This window comes from Pogona vitticeps, chromosome 1 (assembly GCF_051106095.1).
Source record: "Pogona vitticeps strain Pit_001003342236 chromosome 1, PviZW2.1, whole genome shotgun sequence".
In the NCBI taxonomy this organism is placed as follows: Eukaryota; Metazoa; Chordata; class Lepidosauria; order Squamata; family Agamidae; genus Pogona; species Pogona vitticeps.
In genome coordinates this window covers 302,820,973-302,842,218 of record NC_135783.1, presented here as the reverse complement: position 1 = coordinate 302,842,218, position 21,246 = coordinate 302,820,973, and the positions used below count along the sequence as shown (strand labels likewise).

General features: G+C 40.9%; 1 protein-coding gene across 6 annotated transcripts; it reads left to right on the top strand.

Moving 5' to 3' along the window:
- Window positions 1–21: 21 nt before the first annotated feature.
- On the top strand, window positions 22–20,296 carry ZFYVE19 (zinc finger FYVE-type containing 19). 6 transcript variants are annotated; one of them, XM_020795727.3, is made up of 12 exons: window positions 29–126; window positions 2,529–2,676; window positions 4,384–4,505; window positions 7,518–7,571; window positions 8,116–8,276; window positions 9,103–9,248; window positions 10,120–10,234; window positions 11,743–11,949; window positions 14,346–14,425; window positions 16,378–16,485; window positions 17,486–17,640; window positions 19,919–20,296. In XM_020795727.3, exons 2-12 carry the CDS (start codon window positions 2,623–2,625, stop codon window positions 19,989–19,991), a joined length of 1,275 nt encoding a protein of 424 aa, XP_020651386.2. In that variant the 5' UTR covers window positions 29–126; window positions 2,529–2,622; the 3' UTR covers window positions 19,992–20,296. The 6 variants fall into 6 exon arrangements, with proteins under 6 accessions (XP_020651388.2, XP_020651386.2, XP_078247629.1 ...); XM_078391496.1 differs by having other exon boundaries at window positions 41–126; window positions 8,116–8,318; XM_020795728.3 differs by lacking the exon at window positions 29–126 and adding an exon at window positions 342–522.
- Window positions 20,297–21,246: the final 950 nt, after the last annotated feature.

The window sequence follows — 21,246 nt, the reverse complement described above, 5'->3', positions numbered from 1 at the left end:
GTTGGGGAAATAAAAATCTCAAGATCCCCGCGCAAGGGACTGTGGGAGGCGGAAGTCTCCTTTGGTTCTTGGGAAACGTAGTTTTTCCGTCTCTTCTTCGTTCAGAAGAGGGATTTTGAGTGCGATGTAAGTATAACTCCGGTGACAGCAGCGCTACAGGGCGTGTTATTATTTAAAACACTTGCGGAAAAGTTTCATTTGCCAGCCGAGTTGGGTCCATGTATAGATAGCATCAGAAGCTTGTCTTGTGCTGGCGTTTTCCCGGTCGTTGTGCTAGAGAGGGAAGGTATATTCTTCCATTGAGCTTTGGGTGTAGCATGCTGACTCCTTTATACATCTCCGATGCCCGGAGAGGTCGTGTGTACGCAATCAGGGGCTGAATTCCCAGCCTGCGGTCTTTGGGAACGGTCGAGGCGTGTTGCTGTGTTTTGTTCCTGTTCCTCTGAGGTAAGGCAGAAGTCGCGTCCAAGTGTGTATTCATTCCGCCACTGGGTCCTACCTCCGCAGGGTGACACTCCAAAGGTGAGTTGATCAGCTGGCCTTATTGCACCATCATTGTCAAGGTCTGCTCAGTTCTTCTGAGGAAGAGCGTAAGGGCTGGGGAGGAAAGGAAAATAATTGAAGCGCCAGAAAGAGAAAGGCAGAAGGAGAAAAATAAAATTTCCATCTGTAATTTTATTCACATACCCAGTGTGTGAGAGAGAGAGAGAGAGAGAGAGAGAGAAATATTTAAGTATCTTCAGTTGCTTTTACAAAAGCAACCAGATGGCTGTTAGCGAGCCTAGAGGACGGGGAAAGCATTTTGCTTAAATACTTCTGTTTGCTAGTCGCTTTTATAAATACACGTTTTAGGATTAACTGCATTGCTCAGACAGATCCAGAAAAAAAACTTGATTGAGGTTCTGCTTAGTTCACTACTGTATTTCCTTGACTAAGAAATTGGGACAACCAATATCCAAACACTGGCTCTGAACATCATGGTATATCTGACTTTTCTTTGGTTGGAATAAGAATACCACCAAATCCAAGCAAATTAGAAAAGAGGAAAAACTGGATTTACATACTCATTATCTTTACATCTCATGGTCTGAAGTCGGAGGATAACACACAGCATCGTTCATCTGCTTTGGAGTACTCTGGGTTTCACCAGAGTAACTGAAGAAGGTGGAAACCAAAACGTTGCTTAAATACTTCTGCTTTTTAGCCATACTTACTGGTATATACCTGTAGATATAGATGTAGTTATTGGCTAAAATTGAGTAGTCAGTCTTAACTAGGATAGGCCCATTGAATCAATTGAAGTTGTGGAGGAGTTGATTTATCAAGTCCCCACTGTTTCAATGGGCCTACTCTAGTTTCTGACTTCTAACTGGATTTCAGCCATAGATATATATGTGTGTGAGATGTGCTATCAAGTCAGAATTGACATAGCGATCCTAATAAGCTTTTGAAGGCAAGTTAAATATTTAAGGAGTAGTTTTACCAGTTCCAAACACCACCACCACCAGTGAGTTTCCATGGCTGAACAGGGATGCCAATACAGGTCTCCTGCGTCATAGGGCATCCCTCTCTTCACCGTACCACACTGGGTGGCAGGCAATGGTTGGAGGTAATGGTTGGATGTACTATTGGTTACAATCCCAGTTGATTTTTTTAAAAACTCCCAGTTCTCTGCTATTGGGAATACAGTCAGTAAGGGATTTTAGAGATGGGAATTCCAAGTTTAAAATCTCCAAATGCTTTATTGACTAGTCTATGGGTCAGCTGAGAGGTTTCAGTTTTGAAGAAAAAGCTCTGATAGATGCACTGTACTGTGGTCCTTTGTTGGGTTTGCATAGAAAAGTTTTTGTTTCAAAAGGAAGGTCTTTGTCTTCAGGATGCTGCTTTTTGGAACTTTGGAAAGACAGGATGATGTGCTAGTGACCTGGAAAAATCATGTGTACCACCCACTTTTTTTAAAAAAAGTTCATTTCCAGTCTCATATTTCCTTGTATTCTGTGCATTGTTGGTAGTTGCATTTGTCACACATGGTTATGATAAAACATAATGGATTAACTCATTGCTCACAGACCTGGGGGGTAGTGTTTCCAGGTGAAACAGAAGGTGAGTTTTGCCTGTGACTTAAAATTTACGCCAACCGTACAGTTAGACAGAGTGCAACAACTGCTTCTGGCATGAGATTTTGAGTATCGTGCAAGGGCAAGAAAATGTTTCTTATTTGATTCTTTAATAATAAACTTTGAAAAGATTGTAGAGTGCAATCCTAAGCATGTTCAGTTAGATGTATCACCCTGTTTTTCAGTGGTGTTTTTTCCTAGATAGGCAGATACATGATTGCAACCTAAACCAATAGCCATCACAAATGCTTTCATTCAGATTAAGCACAGGCTGGATCTTGACTTTTTCTCTAGCCGAATGAGTGCCACAATCTAGCTGTCACAGCAAGACCTTTGTTTTATTTGCCCATTGCTTTCATTTCATAACATTGCTTTCATTGTCCATCTTGTTTTACTGTTTTCTTTTGAAAGAGAGAAAATTGGGATAGCTGCATACAGACAAAATAGTTATGTGTCTCCATCTGTGCTTTTTGTGAAAGCTGAATGTGCCACCTCATCTGAAACGATGGACAGCAGATGTTATGGCTGTGCATCAAAGTTTACTGTCTTCAAGAAACAGGCAAGTTATCCTTCATTAATCTCTATGTTAGCAAAGTGGGTATGAAATTAGCTTTGACTTGAGGAGTGCTTGAATTATTTGCTGTCCAGAGATGGAGCTTGGAATTTTCTTCCAAAATGGTCCAGCAGAAGCTTTTTTTGTATGTCATTAGTGTCGTTTCAAATATCTTATAAATTTCAATTATTTTGATAAGGGTTATATTTAATAATCCTTACCCCATCCTACCATATATTTACTAGACTGAGAGGATCATGGACAAGTAACTGCCTTCCAGCCTCAATTATTTATTTTGTGTAACTGTAATAATAATGGTTTATTGGTGTCTTGAAGTTGACTTGAAGTTGCTTTCTTTAAAGCAAAAGTCTGCTGGACGATGCTATTTCCTTTGATGGGATTGCATAGGTGATGTTTTGATGGTGAAGTGGTATTAAAATCCTGTTTGATTTTTAAATTTCTTTTTGGAGTTGTGTGAGATAGGAATGTGAAGCACTGATGCAAGAAAGTCAATGTGTTATTATGGATTACACATTTCAAATGAACTGGTTTAGATCATCCAGTGCTGACATGTCATCCTATGTCATCTGTCTGCATTACACAGATGAAGAAGCTTAATTTGTTTCCCTGTAAGGATGTGTTAGAAAGTGTGTCAGTGAAATTGTCTTCACTGTTATAGAATTGCAGAGCAGGAAGAGACGCCGGGGCAATTGAATCTAAGCTTCTGCTGAATCAGGACATCCGTGTATTTCTGATGCTGAAAATCAGTTGTCTAATTTTAAGCATGTGTGTGTAAACACACTAACGTGATGATTATATAGACATAACTTTCCCAATGTGCTGCACCTTGTGAACCTCCTTTTATTGCTAGATTGCAGATCCCATCATCCTCACCCTTGGCTATGCTAGTTCAGCCTGATAGGAGTTTCATTCCAACAGGCTGTGGAGAGCCATAGGTTGTCTAGCCCTGCTCTGTTGTATTTGGAGCTTTCGTATACTTTTTTGAAGAAAATATAAATTCTGCTGTGCTGTAATAGTTTTAGGGGGAAATTTTAAAACTGGATTCATTTTTGACACCATAGAATGAGAGACTTCAAAGTATCCAGTATCTGAAATCATGTTTAATTGATTAAGAGTGGGTCTTGTTAAATACAATGGTACTTATTTCACAGTAATGTACCCTGTGTAGTGTATATCTGAACTATAATCTGTGAATGAGGTGAACATGTGTTTGGAATAATATCTGAATAACGCAAGTATGTTAAATAATTAGATAGTATTGGCTACTGGACCTTGTTAACTCTTGATGGGGCAACAAGTTTGGTGGCCACAGAACATGTGGAATGATCAAAGTTATGATGCATAATTTTAGGTACAGATTTCCTCAACAAAATTTAGTCTACTGCTACAGATTTCTTCCTGGATATGTGAGTTATTCATGTTATCCTTTTAATGAGTACCTATAGTAATGAAGGAAATGAAGACATAGTAAATAATATCTCTATTCATGGACATACAGGATATTATTCACTTCATAAGATTTGAAAGCAATTAAAAAACTCCTCTACACTCTTGATGTGTTTTGATGTAAAATTATCTCCTTTGGAGATGCTGTCCAGGAAGGGGTAAACTTCTCAAGACTGCATCAGCCAGATATTATAATACTGTAATAAGGCTGGCTTGTTTTCCCTTTAATTTCCATTCCTCTCTCAGTGTGGATGCAAGAATTGTGGCCGATTATTTTGTTCAGGCTGCCTGGGATTCAGTGCCATTGTTCCCCGTTGTGGAAACACTCAGCAAAAAGTTTGCAAGCAATGCCATGGGGATTTGACAAGGTAAGACCAGAGCTACCATTCTGGGTGATGTGTCCTCGGTTTTCCTTTTGTTACATCACATAAAATAGCCTTTGGTGAACTGCTACTTTTTCTGTCTAGTAGTTTGTGGAAAGATATGTAGTTGCCTCACAACAACTTAGAAAATTGGCAGTCACAAAAAATTACATGTACTAGAATCCTCAGATAGCAGAGCCAGTGGGCTCACCGGCTGGACTTTCAGGAAGTTTCAGTCCAAAAGGGAACTCTTTCAGTTCTGGGCGGCTCTTGGTCACTGTACCTGTTGCAGGGATCTTTCAAGTAGCGAGAACCAAGTGCTACTGAGGCAAAACCTATCATTTATGCTCCAAGGGCTCAGGTGTGAGTGCTGCCAACATTTATCAATCTTAGGGTGGTATTAATTTACCAAAATCAGGGGGATCCAGTAGATTTACAGTCATATGAAAGAGAAAGTACACCATATTTTAACTCTATAGTTTTACATATCAGGAATAAAAATCATCAGCAGATCTGAATATTAGGTAAATGGCAGCCTCAGATGAACAATAGTACATGACATATTGCACTGTGTTGTGATTTATTTAACAAAAATAAATATAATTTTTATAATGTCCTGATATGTAAAACCGTAGAATTCTTTTTCATGTGACTGTATAACTCTGGACTCCTTTTTGAAAATAACAAAAATAACAAGGAGCCATGTGAAAGTTTAATGACTAACAACTTTTATTTAGCATAAACTTCCATGAACTATTGCCCACAAAGGCAAACAAACTAATTAGTCTTTATGGGGGGCACAAGACCTCATTTTTGTTGTTGTGCCGGCCCTCTGAAAATTGTAACGATCAGCTCCTCTGGATTGTTGTCAAGAACAACATGAAACAGAAATCAGCTATCCCCAAGGTAGTAACCTTCAGGTGGAGTACAAATTCCATCAGGTTCGGCTAAGAAGGCTAATGTTCACAGATGAGGGAACCACCAGTGTGAGGAAGGCTGATACAGTGGTGCCTCGCAAGATGAGCGCTTCGCTTTACGACGAAATTGCATCACGATGAAGTTTTTGCGATCGCAAAAGCGATCACAAAATGATGTTTCCTATGGTTTTTTTTCGCTTTGCGATGATCGGTTCCCTGCTTCGCTAACCAATCATTGCAAAACAACGATTTTCCTACATCTGATCGGCGGTTTCAAAATGGCCACCGGGTAAAAAAAATAGCCGCCCGCTGTTTTCTGGGACGGATTCCTCGCTGCGCAGGCAGTGAAAATGGCCGCGCTATGGAGGATCTTCACTGGACGGAGAGTTTCAAGCCCATAGGAACGCATTAATTGGGTTTTAATGCGTTTCTATGGGCTTTTAAAAATTGCTTTATGATGTTTTCGTTCTACAGCGATTTCGCTGGAACGAATTAACATCGTAATGCGAGGCACCACTATATAATGAATGAATTATAAGTGCAATTTGTAGCAGGTTTTAGGAATCCCAGGTAATGGGGCAAGCCTAATCCCTTCAGGCCTGCTCCTCTACCTTGCTTTTCCAATACTATCAGTGGCTGCTGGGGGCCTTCAAAGGCCTAGGAAATGTGGCAGGAACCGTAGCTCATGACTTCTTTTTTTAACCTGTTACCTTGGTGATAATCCCAGGTAGAACAGTCTATGGGATCTCTCTTTCCCTGCCTTTTGAGCTATTTCAGTCATTTTTTTAACTATAAAATTTGTGACAATTTCTTGGCATTAAAATTAAGTTGAAAGTTTATTTATACATTGCATTTCATGGCATATTATGTCTATACAGACATACCATTAAATTCAGTGGAACTGAGTGAAAAGTAGGTGTATATATGAATGAACCTTATATTTTGAAATGATAGTTGGAATCCTATTGTCGTTTGTACAAGATTTGCATAACTTGCTAAGACTAATTATAAATGATTGATGAGGTGCTGGAGCATGTCTCGGCATTGTGCCAGTCACATACCTAATTGTGCATTCAAGATGCATCTCAGCACCTCATCAGTTAGCTACAATTAGCTACAGCAGGTCATGAAAAGCTTACTTAAACACCAGTAGAATTCTGCCAGTGATTATGCTTCCATTTTCTAAATTGTGATCTGATTGTAAGCTCTGTTTTTAATAAACAAACAGAAATACCAATATAGTCTGCATATGAAAATCCTTCTCCTTAAAAAAAGAAAAATCCCAGTACATAGAGGCTTGTCCAGTCACCGTGAACATTAAGTTAAATCCATTCATTTTGAAAACTTGGACAAAAAGTTTCAGAAATCCTCAGGTAACATTGGCAATGAGCATGCTGACTTAGATTTTGGGAGTTGATAACATTCAAAAGTTCAGAAAATAACTTTTTAAAACTCCTTCCTTGACAGCTAGTTTTTTGAGTGTAAGGACCGGCTGGGAGGCTTCTTTATTTTTCTGCCAGGGCTGTTTCAGTCAAGCAACCCTATATTGGCAAGCTGAAGGCTGATGTTTGTTAGTTTGTTTGGTTTGAGTTGTTTGGATTGTTTGTTTGTTTGGTTTGGTGGTTGGTTTTAAACCTGTCTTTTTCCTTAAAAGGACCCAAGGCAGTTTACATCATTGGTATGGCCAAAAACTGGTTTACCACTTCACCTGTTGTTTTGGAAATGTGGGCTCATTGTCACTGTTGTGTTCAGGCCTACCATGAGGCAAAGGAGATGACTATCTCAGGCAGGAGAAGCGGGAAAGCAAGGAGTGGCAGTGAGATGGTAGAGGATAGAGCTGTGTATGTACTGTGCCCCTGTTGAATGCCTTTGCCTTCAGGTGTGGTGGAGGATGTTGTTCCATCAGCAGTAGTGAAACAGAAGCTGGTCCAACTAGGCTTCTGTATCTGGAGTTCAGAATAGGGTGCTTGGCATGCCTAGGACTTCTGTAGGATCAAAAGTAAGATGGGACTCTGGGCTGAAGCCATGTTTTGCCATCATAAAGATCTGACCTCAGTCTGTTATATTCTACACTCAACATGTCTCCCATTCTGGTTTTCAGTGGATCGTCTAAATCAAATGCAGGAAAATGGTCTCCACCAGAGAACTATAAAAAGTAAGTCCTGATAACTGTTTACCTGGCCTCATTCCATATCCTTGATAAATGTAGCAAAATAAGTGTGCATGTGTTCTGTACATTCTGTACAGAAATTACCTTTGTTCTGAATTGGAGCAAGACTACTTGGGCTGTCAGTGACATTCTCTTATTTGCAGACACATACTCATGTGGCAACAAAAAGATATTTTTGAATGTGTCATGGTGTAAGTCACATCTAAATTATTTTTCACTTAAAGCCAATGTACATATACTTATATATATTACTGGACTGCTTATGACTCCTGAATGTGAGAATGAAACTTCACAAACCTACCTCCAGGAGATGCGAGTTGAAAACTTTATTTCTGATGTTTGATCTGTCATGACTTATGTGTGGACGCCATTTGTTGATGCCACACGAGGTGTGCATGTGTATAAACCATTGATGGTGCAATTTGGGGAGGGGGGAGCTACAGTTCCCAAAAAAGTATGTTTTGCCATTTCTGAAGGAAATTTGGTTTTACATTATGCTTGTAACTCCTCTTGCATCCTTGTTTTACAGGCGTGTAGCAGCTCTTGAGGCTAAGCAGAACCAGCCCCATATCCTTCAGAAGGGCCTGGCGAAATCCCAAAGCCAGACAGATTCTAGATATCAAGGCTTATCCAGAGAGGATCGGCTTCTAGCTGAGAGACTGGAGAGGCTCAAGAAAGAAACAAGGCCCAGTACGTTTAGCCCACCCCATCCCCAATGGAGGTTTGCTTCAGGTGCAAGGCTAAAACAGAGTTTAAAAATTGAACTCCTACATACAAGTATTGAGGAGATGCCATCTTCAGCTTTGGGCTTTCTATTTGTGCTTCGAATAGCATGGAAAATCAGTGCAGCAAAATCATGGGCTATATAAATTAACTATTTGTTTGCCCAAATGATCTGTCCAAAATGTCTTGGATTCCCTAAACATGGGTTTGGAAGCTCTTGATGATCTGTATATACTTCTGTTTAAAACAGCCTCCCCTGCCTGTTGTTCTCCAGATACATTGGCCTATGAAATCTCATGGTGGTTCAGCACATGCTTGGACCTACCCTAGCTGTAAGAGGAATTGTAGGCCAACACATCCAGAGAGCATCAGGTTAAGACAGTCTAATGTTAGCTTTAAATGAGTGGTGTACATTAAGGGAGTGTATATGATTTGTCACAGTGGGAGTTTTGTTGGGACATTGTAATCATTAAAATGATTTGGGTGATACAAACCAATTATTTCATTAATCTTTTATTTATTTCTTTTGTTTACATTCATACTGGACTTTTTATTAGTTGTTTATCTCACACTTGACTGTTAGGTACTATGAGAGGGGAGGGTAAGGGATGTTTTTTTTTCAATTAAAAAAAAGCTTTTGTAAAAACTATTTTGAGGCATAGAGTGCCAGATCAGCTGCAGCTTTTCAAGATTCAAGGATAGACCTGATCTCTGGAAGTTACTCACACCTGGCATGAAGCTGTGAAAGACTTTTTGCAGCTGTTAATAAACAAATTGGCTCTTTATTGAACAGAAGCCATACCTTCTCAGGCTGAGATAGAGTCTCGTCTGGCAGCACTGAAAAATGACCCAGCAAGACCCATTCCGTCAGCTCAAGAGATGGAAGACCGCCTGGCAGTCTTGCAGGGCAGAACACTTCCCTCCTCAGCTCCCCAGCCAGTAAGAGTATATTTTAATCTCTTTTTATATATCCTTATCAGAGATAGAACTTAGAAGCTTTACTTTTTAAATTACAATGTTCATCCACCCCAGCCACTATAGCCACTAGCTATACCAGCTAACGGTTTTTAGGAGTAAGTACTAGGCCAAACACCGACTTTGCTTACTGCTGAAAAATTTTGAAGAATTTTCAGTCTCTTTCTCATATCCGTCTGCTCAACTGTATATTTTCTTTAAGTGAAAATGTCCATAGCCTTCTGAACATCTTTTTCATGTACAGAATGGAAATAAAGAAGTGGATTCCTTAGATGAGAACTGTTGAGACAAATATACCCTTTGAAACTGAGGTAAAGTGGTAGCAACTTTTTATTCTGTGGTTGGCACATGAAGAGAACAGAAGGCATAATAGACTAAGCATTACAAGCTAAGAATTATTCCTCCAGTTTAGCCACTGATTCTTGTGCTGTGAACTTTTCTTTTAAAATAAACAAAAATAGCATATTTTCCCTCTTCTTCCATCTCGTGCCTATCAAAGCTTATGCACTTTTCAGTTTGTGGTGGGATTTTGTTGTGTTTTATTTTGTCAAATTGGCAGAGGGTTCCCGCTTGGTTCCCTGTATTTTTTTTTTAACATCTCAAAATGCCCATTATCACAACTGGAAGTGGACCTCTGGCCATGTCTTGGATTTTTTTTCATTGCATTGCAGTTTTTGACCACTGGTGTATTTGCCAGCCATACCCAGAAAAACTGAGTGCTATTTGGCAATTGTTACAGTTGGGCTTGTTCCATTTCTCCATTTTGCAGCTCTGAAATCCTTCATGTGACTTAAGTATCACTTACTCTTTTATGTGTTTCTTTTGCTCTTGTTAGGTACACCAGCTCTCTAATACTAGGACACAAGTGGAGCAGACAGATGACATGCTGAACCAGATAGCTGAGGAGGTTGCCATTGATGAAAGTGGAGGCTCAGGAGTTACGTCTCAAGGTTCCTGTTTTGCTTCCAAATCATTATTAATAGTGAGATGGGCACAATTATATCCCAGAACTTCATCCCTCAAAGAGTGTTACTATTATGGGTCAACATGCACAGTAACTGAAATTTACGCTATTTGGGCTTGTATTAATTTATTTATTTTTATCGTGTTTTAATATTGTTGCTTATACTGTTGTTAGCCGCCCAGAGTGGCCTGGTTGCCAGATGGTGTGGGGTACAAGTTCAATAAATAAAAATAAATAAATAAATCTTGTTGGTGCATTTTTTGTGCTCAAGGCCAATGATGTCATCAGCTATCATCTTTATCACTAACTAGAAGTATTTGATCCCTCCACCCCATGTTCAGAGGCTCATTGGGGAATCTCTTCATTCTGAAGGGGCTGAAATAATCAAAATTTACCCAAACATCCAAAATGTCCAAAAATTAATCTAGGCCTGGTTCCTAGGGGGTCTTAGAACCTGAGGGAGAAGATCAGAAACTTTTAATTGGTGATAAAAGGACACAGTAGATGACATCAGCAGCCTTGCATGTGCAGAACTGCACTGACAGGATTTCAGCTACATTTCTGCGATCATTTAACTTGAACACATCACTTTTTCCTAGGTGTTTGTCACGATGCAATAATTTTAGATGAAAATAATGCTTTTTGCTCTTGTACTTATCATAATTTGATCTTCAGTGGCCCTAATATGGGGGTGTGTAATGCTTTGCTCAAAGTCTATGATGCATTTCACTGATGTTTTGTTGACACACTTTCCTGTTACAATTGGTACAGTGACACCCCCTCACTACCATAAAACCTTTAAAAAGTGCACTCCACAATCTGCCTTTTTTATCATTCCCACTAGAAATCTGACTTTCCCAATTTCTATATATCAAGAGATTCATCCTTCAGAGCATCTTAGTATAAAGACAGAGACTGCTACAATGAACACAGATACAATTTTAAAAGATGAATAACAGTGGATTCCTTGGTTTGTGTGCAGTTTCCATGGGGCAGTCAGGAGACATGTATTCAGTCATTCAAAGTGACATTGCCCTCACAATTTGCATGGTAGGTGTGTATTCCAGGAAGTCAAGAAATAGATTAGTTGTCAGTCCCACCCTACCCTTCCTTTCTCTTTAAAGGGAACTGCTCCAGTTTATAAATGTCAGCCGTGTATACATTTGTTCTTCATTTTCCCCAGAAGACAGAAGTTGTTTTAATAACAAAATTGTTCTGGGGAACAAGGCAGAAGCCTTATTGATGTCAAAGCCACTAGCCAATGGAAACTATTAACTGGTTTCTGCTGTTGACTTGGAAAACTATTAGAATAATTATTTTTGGAAGCTTTTTCAGGCCAGTTTTTTTCTGGACTAAAGCAATTTGCTGTGAAATTGTGAGCTGCAAATATATATGTATTGCAGCATCCTGTACTTAAATGTTCTGTGGTTTTACAGCCATGGAGGATAGACTAACACATGTGTAAATTAACCCTATGTCTTTTCTTTTTCCCAGAAGTTAGAATGCAGGTGTTGAATGACTTAAATCGAGCTGACAGTACAGATGGTGTTATGGATCTTGATCCAAAACAGTTGGAGGAGGAGAAAAATAAACTTCTGGCAGAGGCTGCTTCTGTGTTGAGGGAGGAGAACACCAGAGATGAGAAAATTCTATCAGTGGCCAAACGATTAGCAGCACTGAAAGGCCAAGATCCTGAGACAGGTATGTAACAATCACTGGAACAAGCCAGAGCTTCAGAAAGCTCCTTTTTTGACAAAAGTAACTCAGGAGGCTGGAGCACCTAGCTGCAGAGACCAAGGTTAAGAGTTCAATTCCCCACTGTGCCTTGTTGGAGAAGAGCCAGGCTGTGTGGGCAAAGTGCAGAATCTTGGAGTGTCCCCAGAAAAAGGCAGTGATAAACCAGTTCTGCATTCTGTATGCCTAGGAAATCCTGGAAGGGGTTGCCATAAGTGGGAATCACACTGATAGCATGTAATTTATTAGTAGTAATACAGAAAAGTGACATTTTTGAGTTATAGAGTAAGCTGAGAAATACCTGCTTCATTTCCTTAGAAGACATAAACCTTTATTTGCTGACTAGTGGGAGTATGTACAACTCGTAATTCTCAAGGAAGTGACTATTCCCTGGCCTGTGGTTTTGGTCTTTTTCAGAGCAGATTAATTAATATGGGTGACACAAAAATGACTGGTAACAGGAACTCTTTGTTTTTACAAGCAAGACATGAAGACAAAGCCTTTTTTTTCCTCAATGGTCTGGAAGACAAATTCTAGATATACAGTATCTTTCCTCCAGGCCTGACATTAGCAGAGAGGACCTTTGGTTGTCAGCCAGGGCCCCGATTAACAGGTACCTTGAGCCATGTTTTAATTCACCACTTCATTATGGCCAGTACCAAGTGAGTTTGTCTTAGAGCTGCTTTGACTTAAAATAACCTAATAAGAACATGTTTTCAGCCCCTTCACCTGTAAACTACATTATGTTAGGTTAATGTATCACCCTGAGTTTTGGGGGGAAATTAAAATGGTAGTCCTGCACCTGATCATTACAGTGTTCTGGCTGTTGCCACAAACCTACCAGGGCTGACTTTTAAGTAGGGAGAAATCTTCTGACCTAGAAAAGGCAAGCTAAGGCCCCCTTCAAACCTAGTCTTAATTAAACCAATCCTATTTCTTCCTCCCAGGCATCTTTCAGATATTCATATTATTCCTTTAAATATTCCCAACTGTTAGACAATATAGTTGTGTTTATGACTTGGCCAACCATACACCAACCCCATGGTCTTGAGCTTGTAGGAGGCAAGGCAAAGTGTCTGTGCTGTAAATATACATTAGATAGATAGTCAGTCCCATCTTTTATCACTCCAAACTGTATTTCTGTGTTGACCAATAGGGTTACCAGTGCAGTTTTCAGGGGAAACTTATCCAGTCTGGCCTGTTCTATTTCCATTTAATTAAACCTTACTTTGCATAAGTCTGTGTGTCTGAAGTTTTTTTTTAGAACATGGTAGCAAAAATATTATGGGCTATTCTCTGTTAAAGGCTCATGGACAGAGTGACCTGCCAGGAATTCAGAGCTGATGTAGGCCTTGTCTGCATCAGCAGTAGAAGATAAATGACCCCTGATAGCCTTTGAGGTACCTCTGGGCTTTCAGAAGCTGGCATGAAAATTAATGCATTCCTTGTGAGTCGCTAGCACAAAGAGGGATCAAGTTGGATATAAGTCGAGTGAACTAAGAAGAAAGCATAATGGATAGGCTGATGGGAAACCAAGGCAGCTTTGATGGAAACCTTAGGGGAAGTGAGGAGGAAGGAAGTGGAATTGGCTGTATAGGCCTTATAGAAATAGCCAAGGAACAGACACCATTTGTTTCTTATGTGTATATCCTCCTTTCCCTCCAATAAGCTCAAGGCAACATATATGGCTTTTCTTCTCTTCATTATCCCCAGCAACTCTATGAGGTAAACTAACCTGAGGGTGACAGGTTCATGATCATCCCCCACCCCTGTTTAATAACTCAGTGGGAATTGAAACATGCCTTTTCCAAGTTACAAACCTACAAATGCTGCAGTCATATTAAACACAGAGGGAGGGGAGTGTGTTAGCCTTTCCTGCTCTGTCACTACTCTCCTCACAGTAATCAAGAAGAAAACATAGGAGAAGCACAACTCTTCAAACCATTGCTTTCCACTTGTGACAAGTGACAGCAGAGAGAGGCAGAGCTTGCATGTTCCCTTCATTACTTTTTTACATTACTAGATGGTATAATGTCCAAAGAGTTCTCCAGTCCAACAGTTGAAGCATTACACTCTGCTGGCTCTCTGACTAGGCTTCTGGACAGATCAGTGGAGGTGTCCAAAGACCCACGTTATCAAACTGTCTATTATCCATTCTTTGACTTTTCAGGGATTAGCAAGTAGGGTGGACTGTGAGTCAAAACACAATCCAGTTTATCACCTGGAACGAGCATCCAGGCCAGAGAAGGCAACTGTCTTGAACTGTGCCCTGCAGTCCTGCACCTGTTTGCAGAGACGCAAGATCATGAGAGGTTGTCTTGATAGATGCCATCATATGATTAGTTTCCCCCTCTTTCTCATAGTTACATTAAATGATTACAAACTGCCTGATAGCGATGAAGAAATGGATGAGGAAGAAGCCATTCAGAGAGTTCTGAAACAGGTGGGCAGAAACTGGAGTTTTCTTTGCCTTCTTGATCATGTTGTTTTTGTCTCAATACCTGGTGCCAGTAGTAATGGTAATATCCTGAGCATGTTCTCAAATGCCTGTGCCTCTACTCCCCCCATCTCTCTCTCTCTCTCTCTCTCTCTCTCTCTCTCTCTCTCTCTCTCACACTCACACACACTCACACACACTCACACTCACACTCACACACACACACACACACACACACACAAAGTTCTTACAAAGAGATTCTGTGTCTGGCTGTAAAGATACTTAAAACATTTTTAAAAAGAATAGAGAACAAATATGCAGAAGCTCACTCATTTAAGTTGTAAAATTACTGGCGTTTTTGCTTTGTAGCTGAGGTTAGCCTTACTCAATGTTAGCAGAGCTTTGGTGCCTATATCCGGTCATAGTTTCAACCATTCCACCATTCTTGTCACTATAGAATTGTCTCGTACTTAAGGAAAAAACTCGAAAGATGTTACCTGGCATCACGTCATGTCTGATGTGTGGTGACTGTATGAGTTAATGACCTTAAAATGTCTTATCATTAACAGCTCTTCTCAGATCTTTTATTATCTACTAGCTGGCTATGGTGGCAGAGATATTGAATGGCTCACACAAGTTACTGTGTATCAGATCCAGCACACTGGTGCTTCTCGCAGTCCTTTGAAGGAATGAGATTATTCTTTTTTTCTCTGATGATACCTTCTTGTGGTCACTAACATTCATCAAGCAAGGAAAAATCTGAGAAGCTAACTCTTTTTTTTCATCTGTCAACAATTCCTCACCCAAACAAAACAATGGTCATGGCTGTTTTTTGATGAGTGTGAATGGGTAGTGTGCACCCTGTAGACCAGTGATCCCCAACCTTTTTGGGACCACGGACCAGCTGAACCTCTGAGGAAGGTGCCCCCCCCTGCAGGTGCGAGCAGATGCGTGCACTCTTGGGCACATGCGCAAAGCGGTGGAGTAATACCCACCTACCAGCACCCACCCCTTTGCGCCCGCACGGCCACCCACCACTTCACTTGGGCACTCAGGCACATGCGTGAAGGGGTGGGGGAGCGCTCATCCTGGCGCTGGCACATGCGCAAAGCAGCTGTGCGGAGGGGAGTGCATGCAGGGGGGGAGGAGGTCTGTGTTTGCAGCCCGGTCCGGCTCAGGCCACAGACCAGCAGCAGGCCGCAGACTGGGGGTTGACGACCTCTGCTGTAGATCACTATCTTGATTGCTGCCGTTGGTGTTGTCAACCCTGAGGCTGCTCTTTGCGATGCAAACCTTGTCATCCTTTTTCCTGCAAACAAAACAAGCATGATATTGGATAGCAATATAGGAGCCATTCCCTAGCATTTTGTATTGTGCATACAGGATCACAATATTCTACAATAATAAACTGGAGGGTTTTTTTTTTGAGAATGTAACTTTCCTACATATAGCAGTCAGTACTGGGGTGTCTGTGTTCCCCAACAGCCAGTTATGTCTCATGAGCATCAAAAAGACCTGTACTTTTGATGCTAAGTCTTAAGGTCATTAGCCGCCTAGAGTAAACTTGTGTCTAGATGGATGGGGTATAAATTTAATTAATTAATTAGTAAATAAATACTTAGAAATGAAGACAGCTAGTACTGGCTTATTGGTATGACTGCAAGGCTGCCTGCCTTTCTGGACTCATTTTGAGGACATAGCTTCATAACCTACCATTGCACACCCATATTTATCTCACTAAGAGATCCCTCCACAAAGCGTTCATCCTCTTCTTCATAAAGATTATTATCATCAGCAGTATTATCTGGTTGTATATTAAAAGCCAGGTTCTTTCCCTTGCTTAATATTGCAACTGGTTTGTGTTTACTGATCAAAGGATTCAGAAATGGAAAGCCTCTGAGTATAGCTTTGGTATGAAAAAATAAGCCTTTCTTTCACACACTATTCTGTACCATCAGCTTACTGAAGAAGCAGCTCTGGATGAAGCAAGTGGCTTCAACATCTCCCCAGATCAGTCTACCCAACCAACAATTGTACAACAGAAATCAGCCAAAAAATCGAGTCAGGTGAGCATCTGGCCAAATCCTAAATGTGATATATGAGTTCAATGTGAACAGGTATTAAGGCAATATCAGGTAAATTCAATGCAAATTAGGTTTTCCTTTGATTGATTGATTGATTGATTGATTGATTAGTATCCCACTTTGCTCCCCTTGTAGCAGCAGATTTTTTCTTATTTATACAATGAATTTGTGGTGACCGTTATTGTCATGGTTAACGTGCATGGTCCAAACACAGGTCTCATCTGTTAGTTTCATAAAATTTTCAGACATATATTATATTCAATAACAAGAGGTGCTGATGATGAACACAAACACTGGGATGTCATGAGGACCAAATGATTTCCTGCTGAACAGTCCAAAACCTTTTCAAATATTCACATTCTAAAATTATACCATTGAATTCTCTGTTTTGGGCCATGTGAGGATCTTTCTGTCTGATGTTTCTTTCTAAGTAGATAGATGGTCTTGGGGTACACACATGTTAGAACAGGCTCTGCTTCCCCAAATGCACTTGCAACTACAATTTGAACCTGTTTTTCAGGCCATATTAACCTCACTTGGCAATCCAGGTCTGAAAATCAGGAAGAATTCCTTTTTGTGGAGTGCGCTGGTAGGATAATTTTCACTGTGGATCAGTCAATTACGACATTTTGTCATTTTCTCTGCTGAGGGTTACAGGTAATCCGCAGAATAGCAGAACATACAGCTTTAACATTTGTTGGTATCTGGGTATGACCAGGCAGTTTTGAGTGAGTGTTTCTGCAACACTCTTGCTTTTAAAAACATTAACTGATTATGTGCAGAAGAAGCAACTCAAAACACCCTCCTCTCCAGCCCAAATACATGGGCTGTTCCCCCAACTTCTACACCCATGCTATCTGTGGATCTCAGGCTGTGACATATTCGGCAAAAACTTTGTTGTTGTCTAGTAAAGGCCAAAGTAAATTGTTGATCCTATGATTCACCTTATAATTTTGTTGCATTTCTCCACCTTCCCCATCAGGCCCAAATTTCAGCTGCCCCTAAAAATGCCCTCCTGCCTGTGAAAACATCAGACAGTGACGAGGAAGAGTTACCCTGGTGCTGCATATGCAATGAAGATGCCATCTTGCGCTGCCATGGCTGTGATGACGACCTCTACTGCCAGCGATGCTTCAGGTAATGGCAAGAGCCTTGTGTCATAACAGCCAGCTTCCTTTTACTCTTTGTTTACTCTTCCTGCCTATGTTCAGGACAGGGCTGGCAACTGGCGGCCCTTCAGGTGTTCTTGAACTTCAGTTCCCAACAGACCTAGCCAGCGTAACTACTGGTGAAGAATGATGGGAGTTATAGTCCACCCACCTCTGGAGAGTAACAAATTGCCCATCTCTAGAATGGAAATAAAAACTGAGGTATAGTTCACAAGTAGCAAAGGTCACCCTGAGGAAAGTGCCTGGTAGCATCCCAAGAGCCAGAGGTTCACCAGTCTTGCACTGTGACTCAGATGGGAAGGAGGAAGTGCCTTCTCGGCCACACCTTTTTTTTCTCCACCCACAGATTCCTGCACTCCTTGGTAAGGTGCCTGACAAGGTTGGGGATCAACTGTATCAGCACTCAGTGTACTCTTTGTGGCTGTGAGTGTATTGGAAAGGTGAAAGAGGAACTGGCAGGAAATCCCCCTTTCCTGTCATAAGCAGAAATGCCCTCTGTTAAGGCAAATCTAGGGGAAGCCACCCCAAGTTGTTGGAAAAGTTCCCCCATCAGCCCTAGCTAGCATATTGATGAGAGATGATGAGAGTTGTTATTCAACAGCATCTGAAGAGCCATGGATTCCCCACCCTTATGCTAGGACTCGAGATGCCTCGATACCAAATTCTTTTTCTTTGTTTGTTTCTGTCCTACCATTCCTTCCTCCGTGGACCCCAGGCATGTGTGTGGTTCATTCTACCACCTCACCCCAGCACAGTTGTTCCCACATGGCAAGCTTTATGGATGCATGGGACCTGTCTGAAGCAGTCTCTTCAGCCTAACATGCCACTCATTGAATTGATTTGAATTTATTTTATTGTCATTGTACTTCCATACAAGGAAATTAAAGCCATTTCCAGTACACATAATGATAAAACACATGCACATGACATTATCCTTTTTTTCTTTATACATATCGGAGTGTTGAACAATTCAAAATGAGGGACACCCATGAAATATAGGCAAAATTAAAAACTAATTAAAATGTCAGGACTACCAGACTATTTTTGATCAGAAGCAGCAAGAGCTTGAAATGTGTGCAGGAACTTTTCTTTGACTTCAGCTACCGTCCAGGGGGTTGGTGTCCATGAAGTGGGTGGTGCTGCTCCCATGCAATGCTTCTGGAAGTGAATGATACATTGGTTGCACACCATTGCTCATGGAACACCCAAGTGTACTCACAGTACTTTTCCACTCTTTGGAGAAGCTCCTTCCATGTGGTGCCATTTTTTGTTCTTTCTGCATGGCAGTGAGACAGTAACTGGGGCTAAGATTCTTAGACATAAATGAGCCTACTTTTCCCATAACATGTGTACTCTTTAAGAAAATATAACAATTTATTTAAATAGTATAAAAATCTGGCACACAAATAAAACAGGGGTGGGGAACCTTTTTCCTTGACATGCTGTTGACCTGCAGCAACATTTAATGGGGCAACAATTGATGTGAAGCAGAACTAAAACTGAGTATGTGCAAAACAAGTGACTAGTGAATTATCTCCTTTCCACTATTTTCTGTAGTTCACAATCCTCAGCTGTGCGAGCATTTTTCTTACTGTGAAACACTGGGGAGGGGGGCATTCACAAGTTAATTGGCAGCCTTTTCATCTCAAGAGCTGGGATGTAAAAATTCCATCCTCAAGAAGATCTGGATCATCTCTCACACACATGTAACATCATTTTTTGCATTTTTGTCTAGTTTTTCTATACTATCCGTGAAGGAGGTGTGCTTAGCCTGAGGAAGCGAATTTCATACATGAAGGCTTGCAACTTGTTTAAATTTTTAGTGGTCCAATAAGAGGTACCACCCACTCTTGCATTTGTGTATTCTTCAGAAGAACAGCTGAGCCCATCAGGCTACAATTTTTGCTCCAGTAATGAAAAGAGAATGAGCTACATCTGTGAGTTTCTGTATCTCAAATCAGTGGAGAAATCATTGGTCCTTGGCAATATCTCCTGCAAAGGCCCCATTGTTTGGTTCTGAATATTATTGCTATGACATTGTAGTAGAGTATTTGGGTTTGGCGAGATCTTGGTTCAGTTTATGAACTAACGTGCGAAACTCACTGGATGACCTTGGGACAGTTTCTATGCCACTTACTATACTACCTTTGCCTCACTGTAGTAAAAGTGAGGTAAAAATGCAAAACATTGCCTGGCCAAATTACCTTTGACTTGAACACTGACAGCATTCTTGGTTTGACTTACAGAGAAAGCCATGATGAGTTTGATCGGAAGGAACACCGGACATCTAACTATCACCATTCCTGCAAGCAAAAGTGAGCACATCGAGTGTAAGAAGAAAAAGAGTGTGAATGAGAAGGGGGGGGGAGAGAAAGAAAATAGGTTTGGGAAAGTTTGCCGCAGCATCTCAGGCAAACATTCTCAACACTGCAAAACTGCCATTCATCATCTCTAGAAAAAGGAAGGCAGCTGCGGGGAATCTCAGTGGAGGCTGAAGCTGGTCGATTTTGTGAATAAAACTAGAGGAATGAAGAATGATTAATTATTTTCCCTAAGGTGACTCTAACTGGATAAGGTGTGTGATAACAATATTGCAAAGATATTAAATTATATGTAAAGAAGAACATTGTGCATTTCTCCCATTTTCTTGGTTTTGCTTTGTTTCTTTGCTTCTTGCTTTTTTAAAAAAGCTGTTAGTTGATTCCCAAAATAAAATACCGTAGTTCACTGTTCCTGGAACCTGTCAATGCAGGTGACCCCTAGACTTTCTCTTGGCCTCCTCATGAACTTCTTGATTAAGCCAGGCCTTGCATGGTCCCTATCTTAATGCAGTAACGGTGAATCTTTTTGGGCCCGGGAGTCACAGCAGAAGGGGAAATCCTGGGCACGGAGGTGCCTCGAGACTCCACTCCGGATGTGCCGCTAGTGGCAGCTGCTCCGGATCCTGGCCCACCACCTGTCGGGGTACCAGCACTGCACTTGTAGCCACCGCCTTAGGTTTGGCTGCGGGGGTGTGTGTGTGTTGGGGGTAGCGATCCGGTGACTTACGGCTCACGTGCCTCCAGAGAGGACTCTGCGTGCCACCTGTGACACATGTGCCATAGGTTCACCATTGCTGTCTTAGTGTATCCCTCATTATTCTTCCTTGACTCAGTGTGTTTTTTTGTCTTTCCTGGGCCGAAAAATGTTGGCAAGGGGACAAATGCCAAAGTAGGAAATATTTGCTTTTAGACTGATATTTGCAAGGTGCCTTTATTGTGCTGTTCTCAAAATCCAGCTACATATTTTTTCCTTCTTTTGCTTATACTTCTGCTTTGCTGAAATTTAAGCAGCTGAAGAAATTTCTGAGAGAGGAGCTGAGTTTATGCAGTAAGAACAACAAGGAGTCTTGGGGCACCTTAAAGACTATCAAGTTTTATTTGCTTCTTCGAATGCATATGAAGAACTGATTTGCAGGCTATGAAAGTTAATGGCAATAAAATGTATTAGTCTTTGAGGTGCTGTAAGATTGTGAAATACTTGAAGAACCATGACATTTTGAAAGTTAGGGTGTGCTTATGGCTACTTAGTTTAA

Bases quoted from the DNA above. Each gene is read 5' to 3' on its own strand.
- ZFYVE19 (XM_078391496.1), top strand. From the start codon at position 2,623: ATGGACAGCAGATGTTATGGCTGTGCATCAAAGTTTACTGTCTTCAAG. The intron at 10,235-11,742 runs GTTCCTGTTTTG...TCTTTTTCCCAG, and splicing joins CTCAGGAGTTACGTCTCAAG to AAGTTAGAATGCAGGTGTTG. The intron at 17,641-19,918 runs GTAATGGCAAGA...TTTGACTTACAG, and splicing joins TACTGCCAGCGATGCTTCAG to AGAAAGCCATGATGAGTTTG.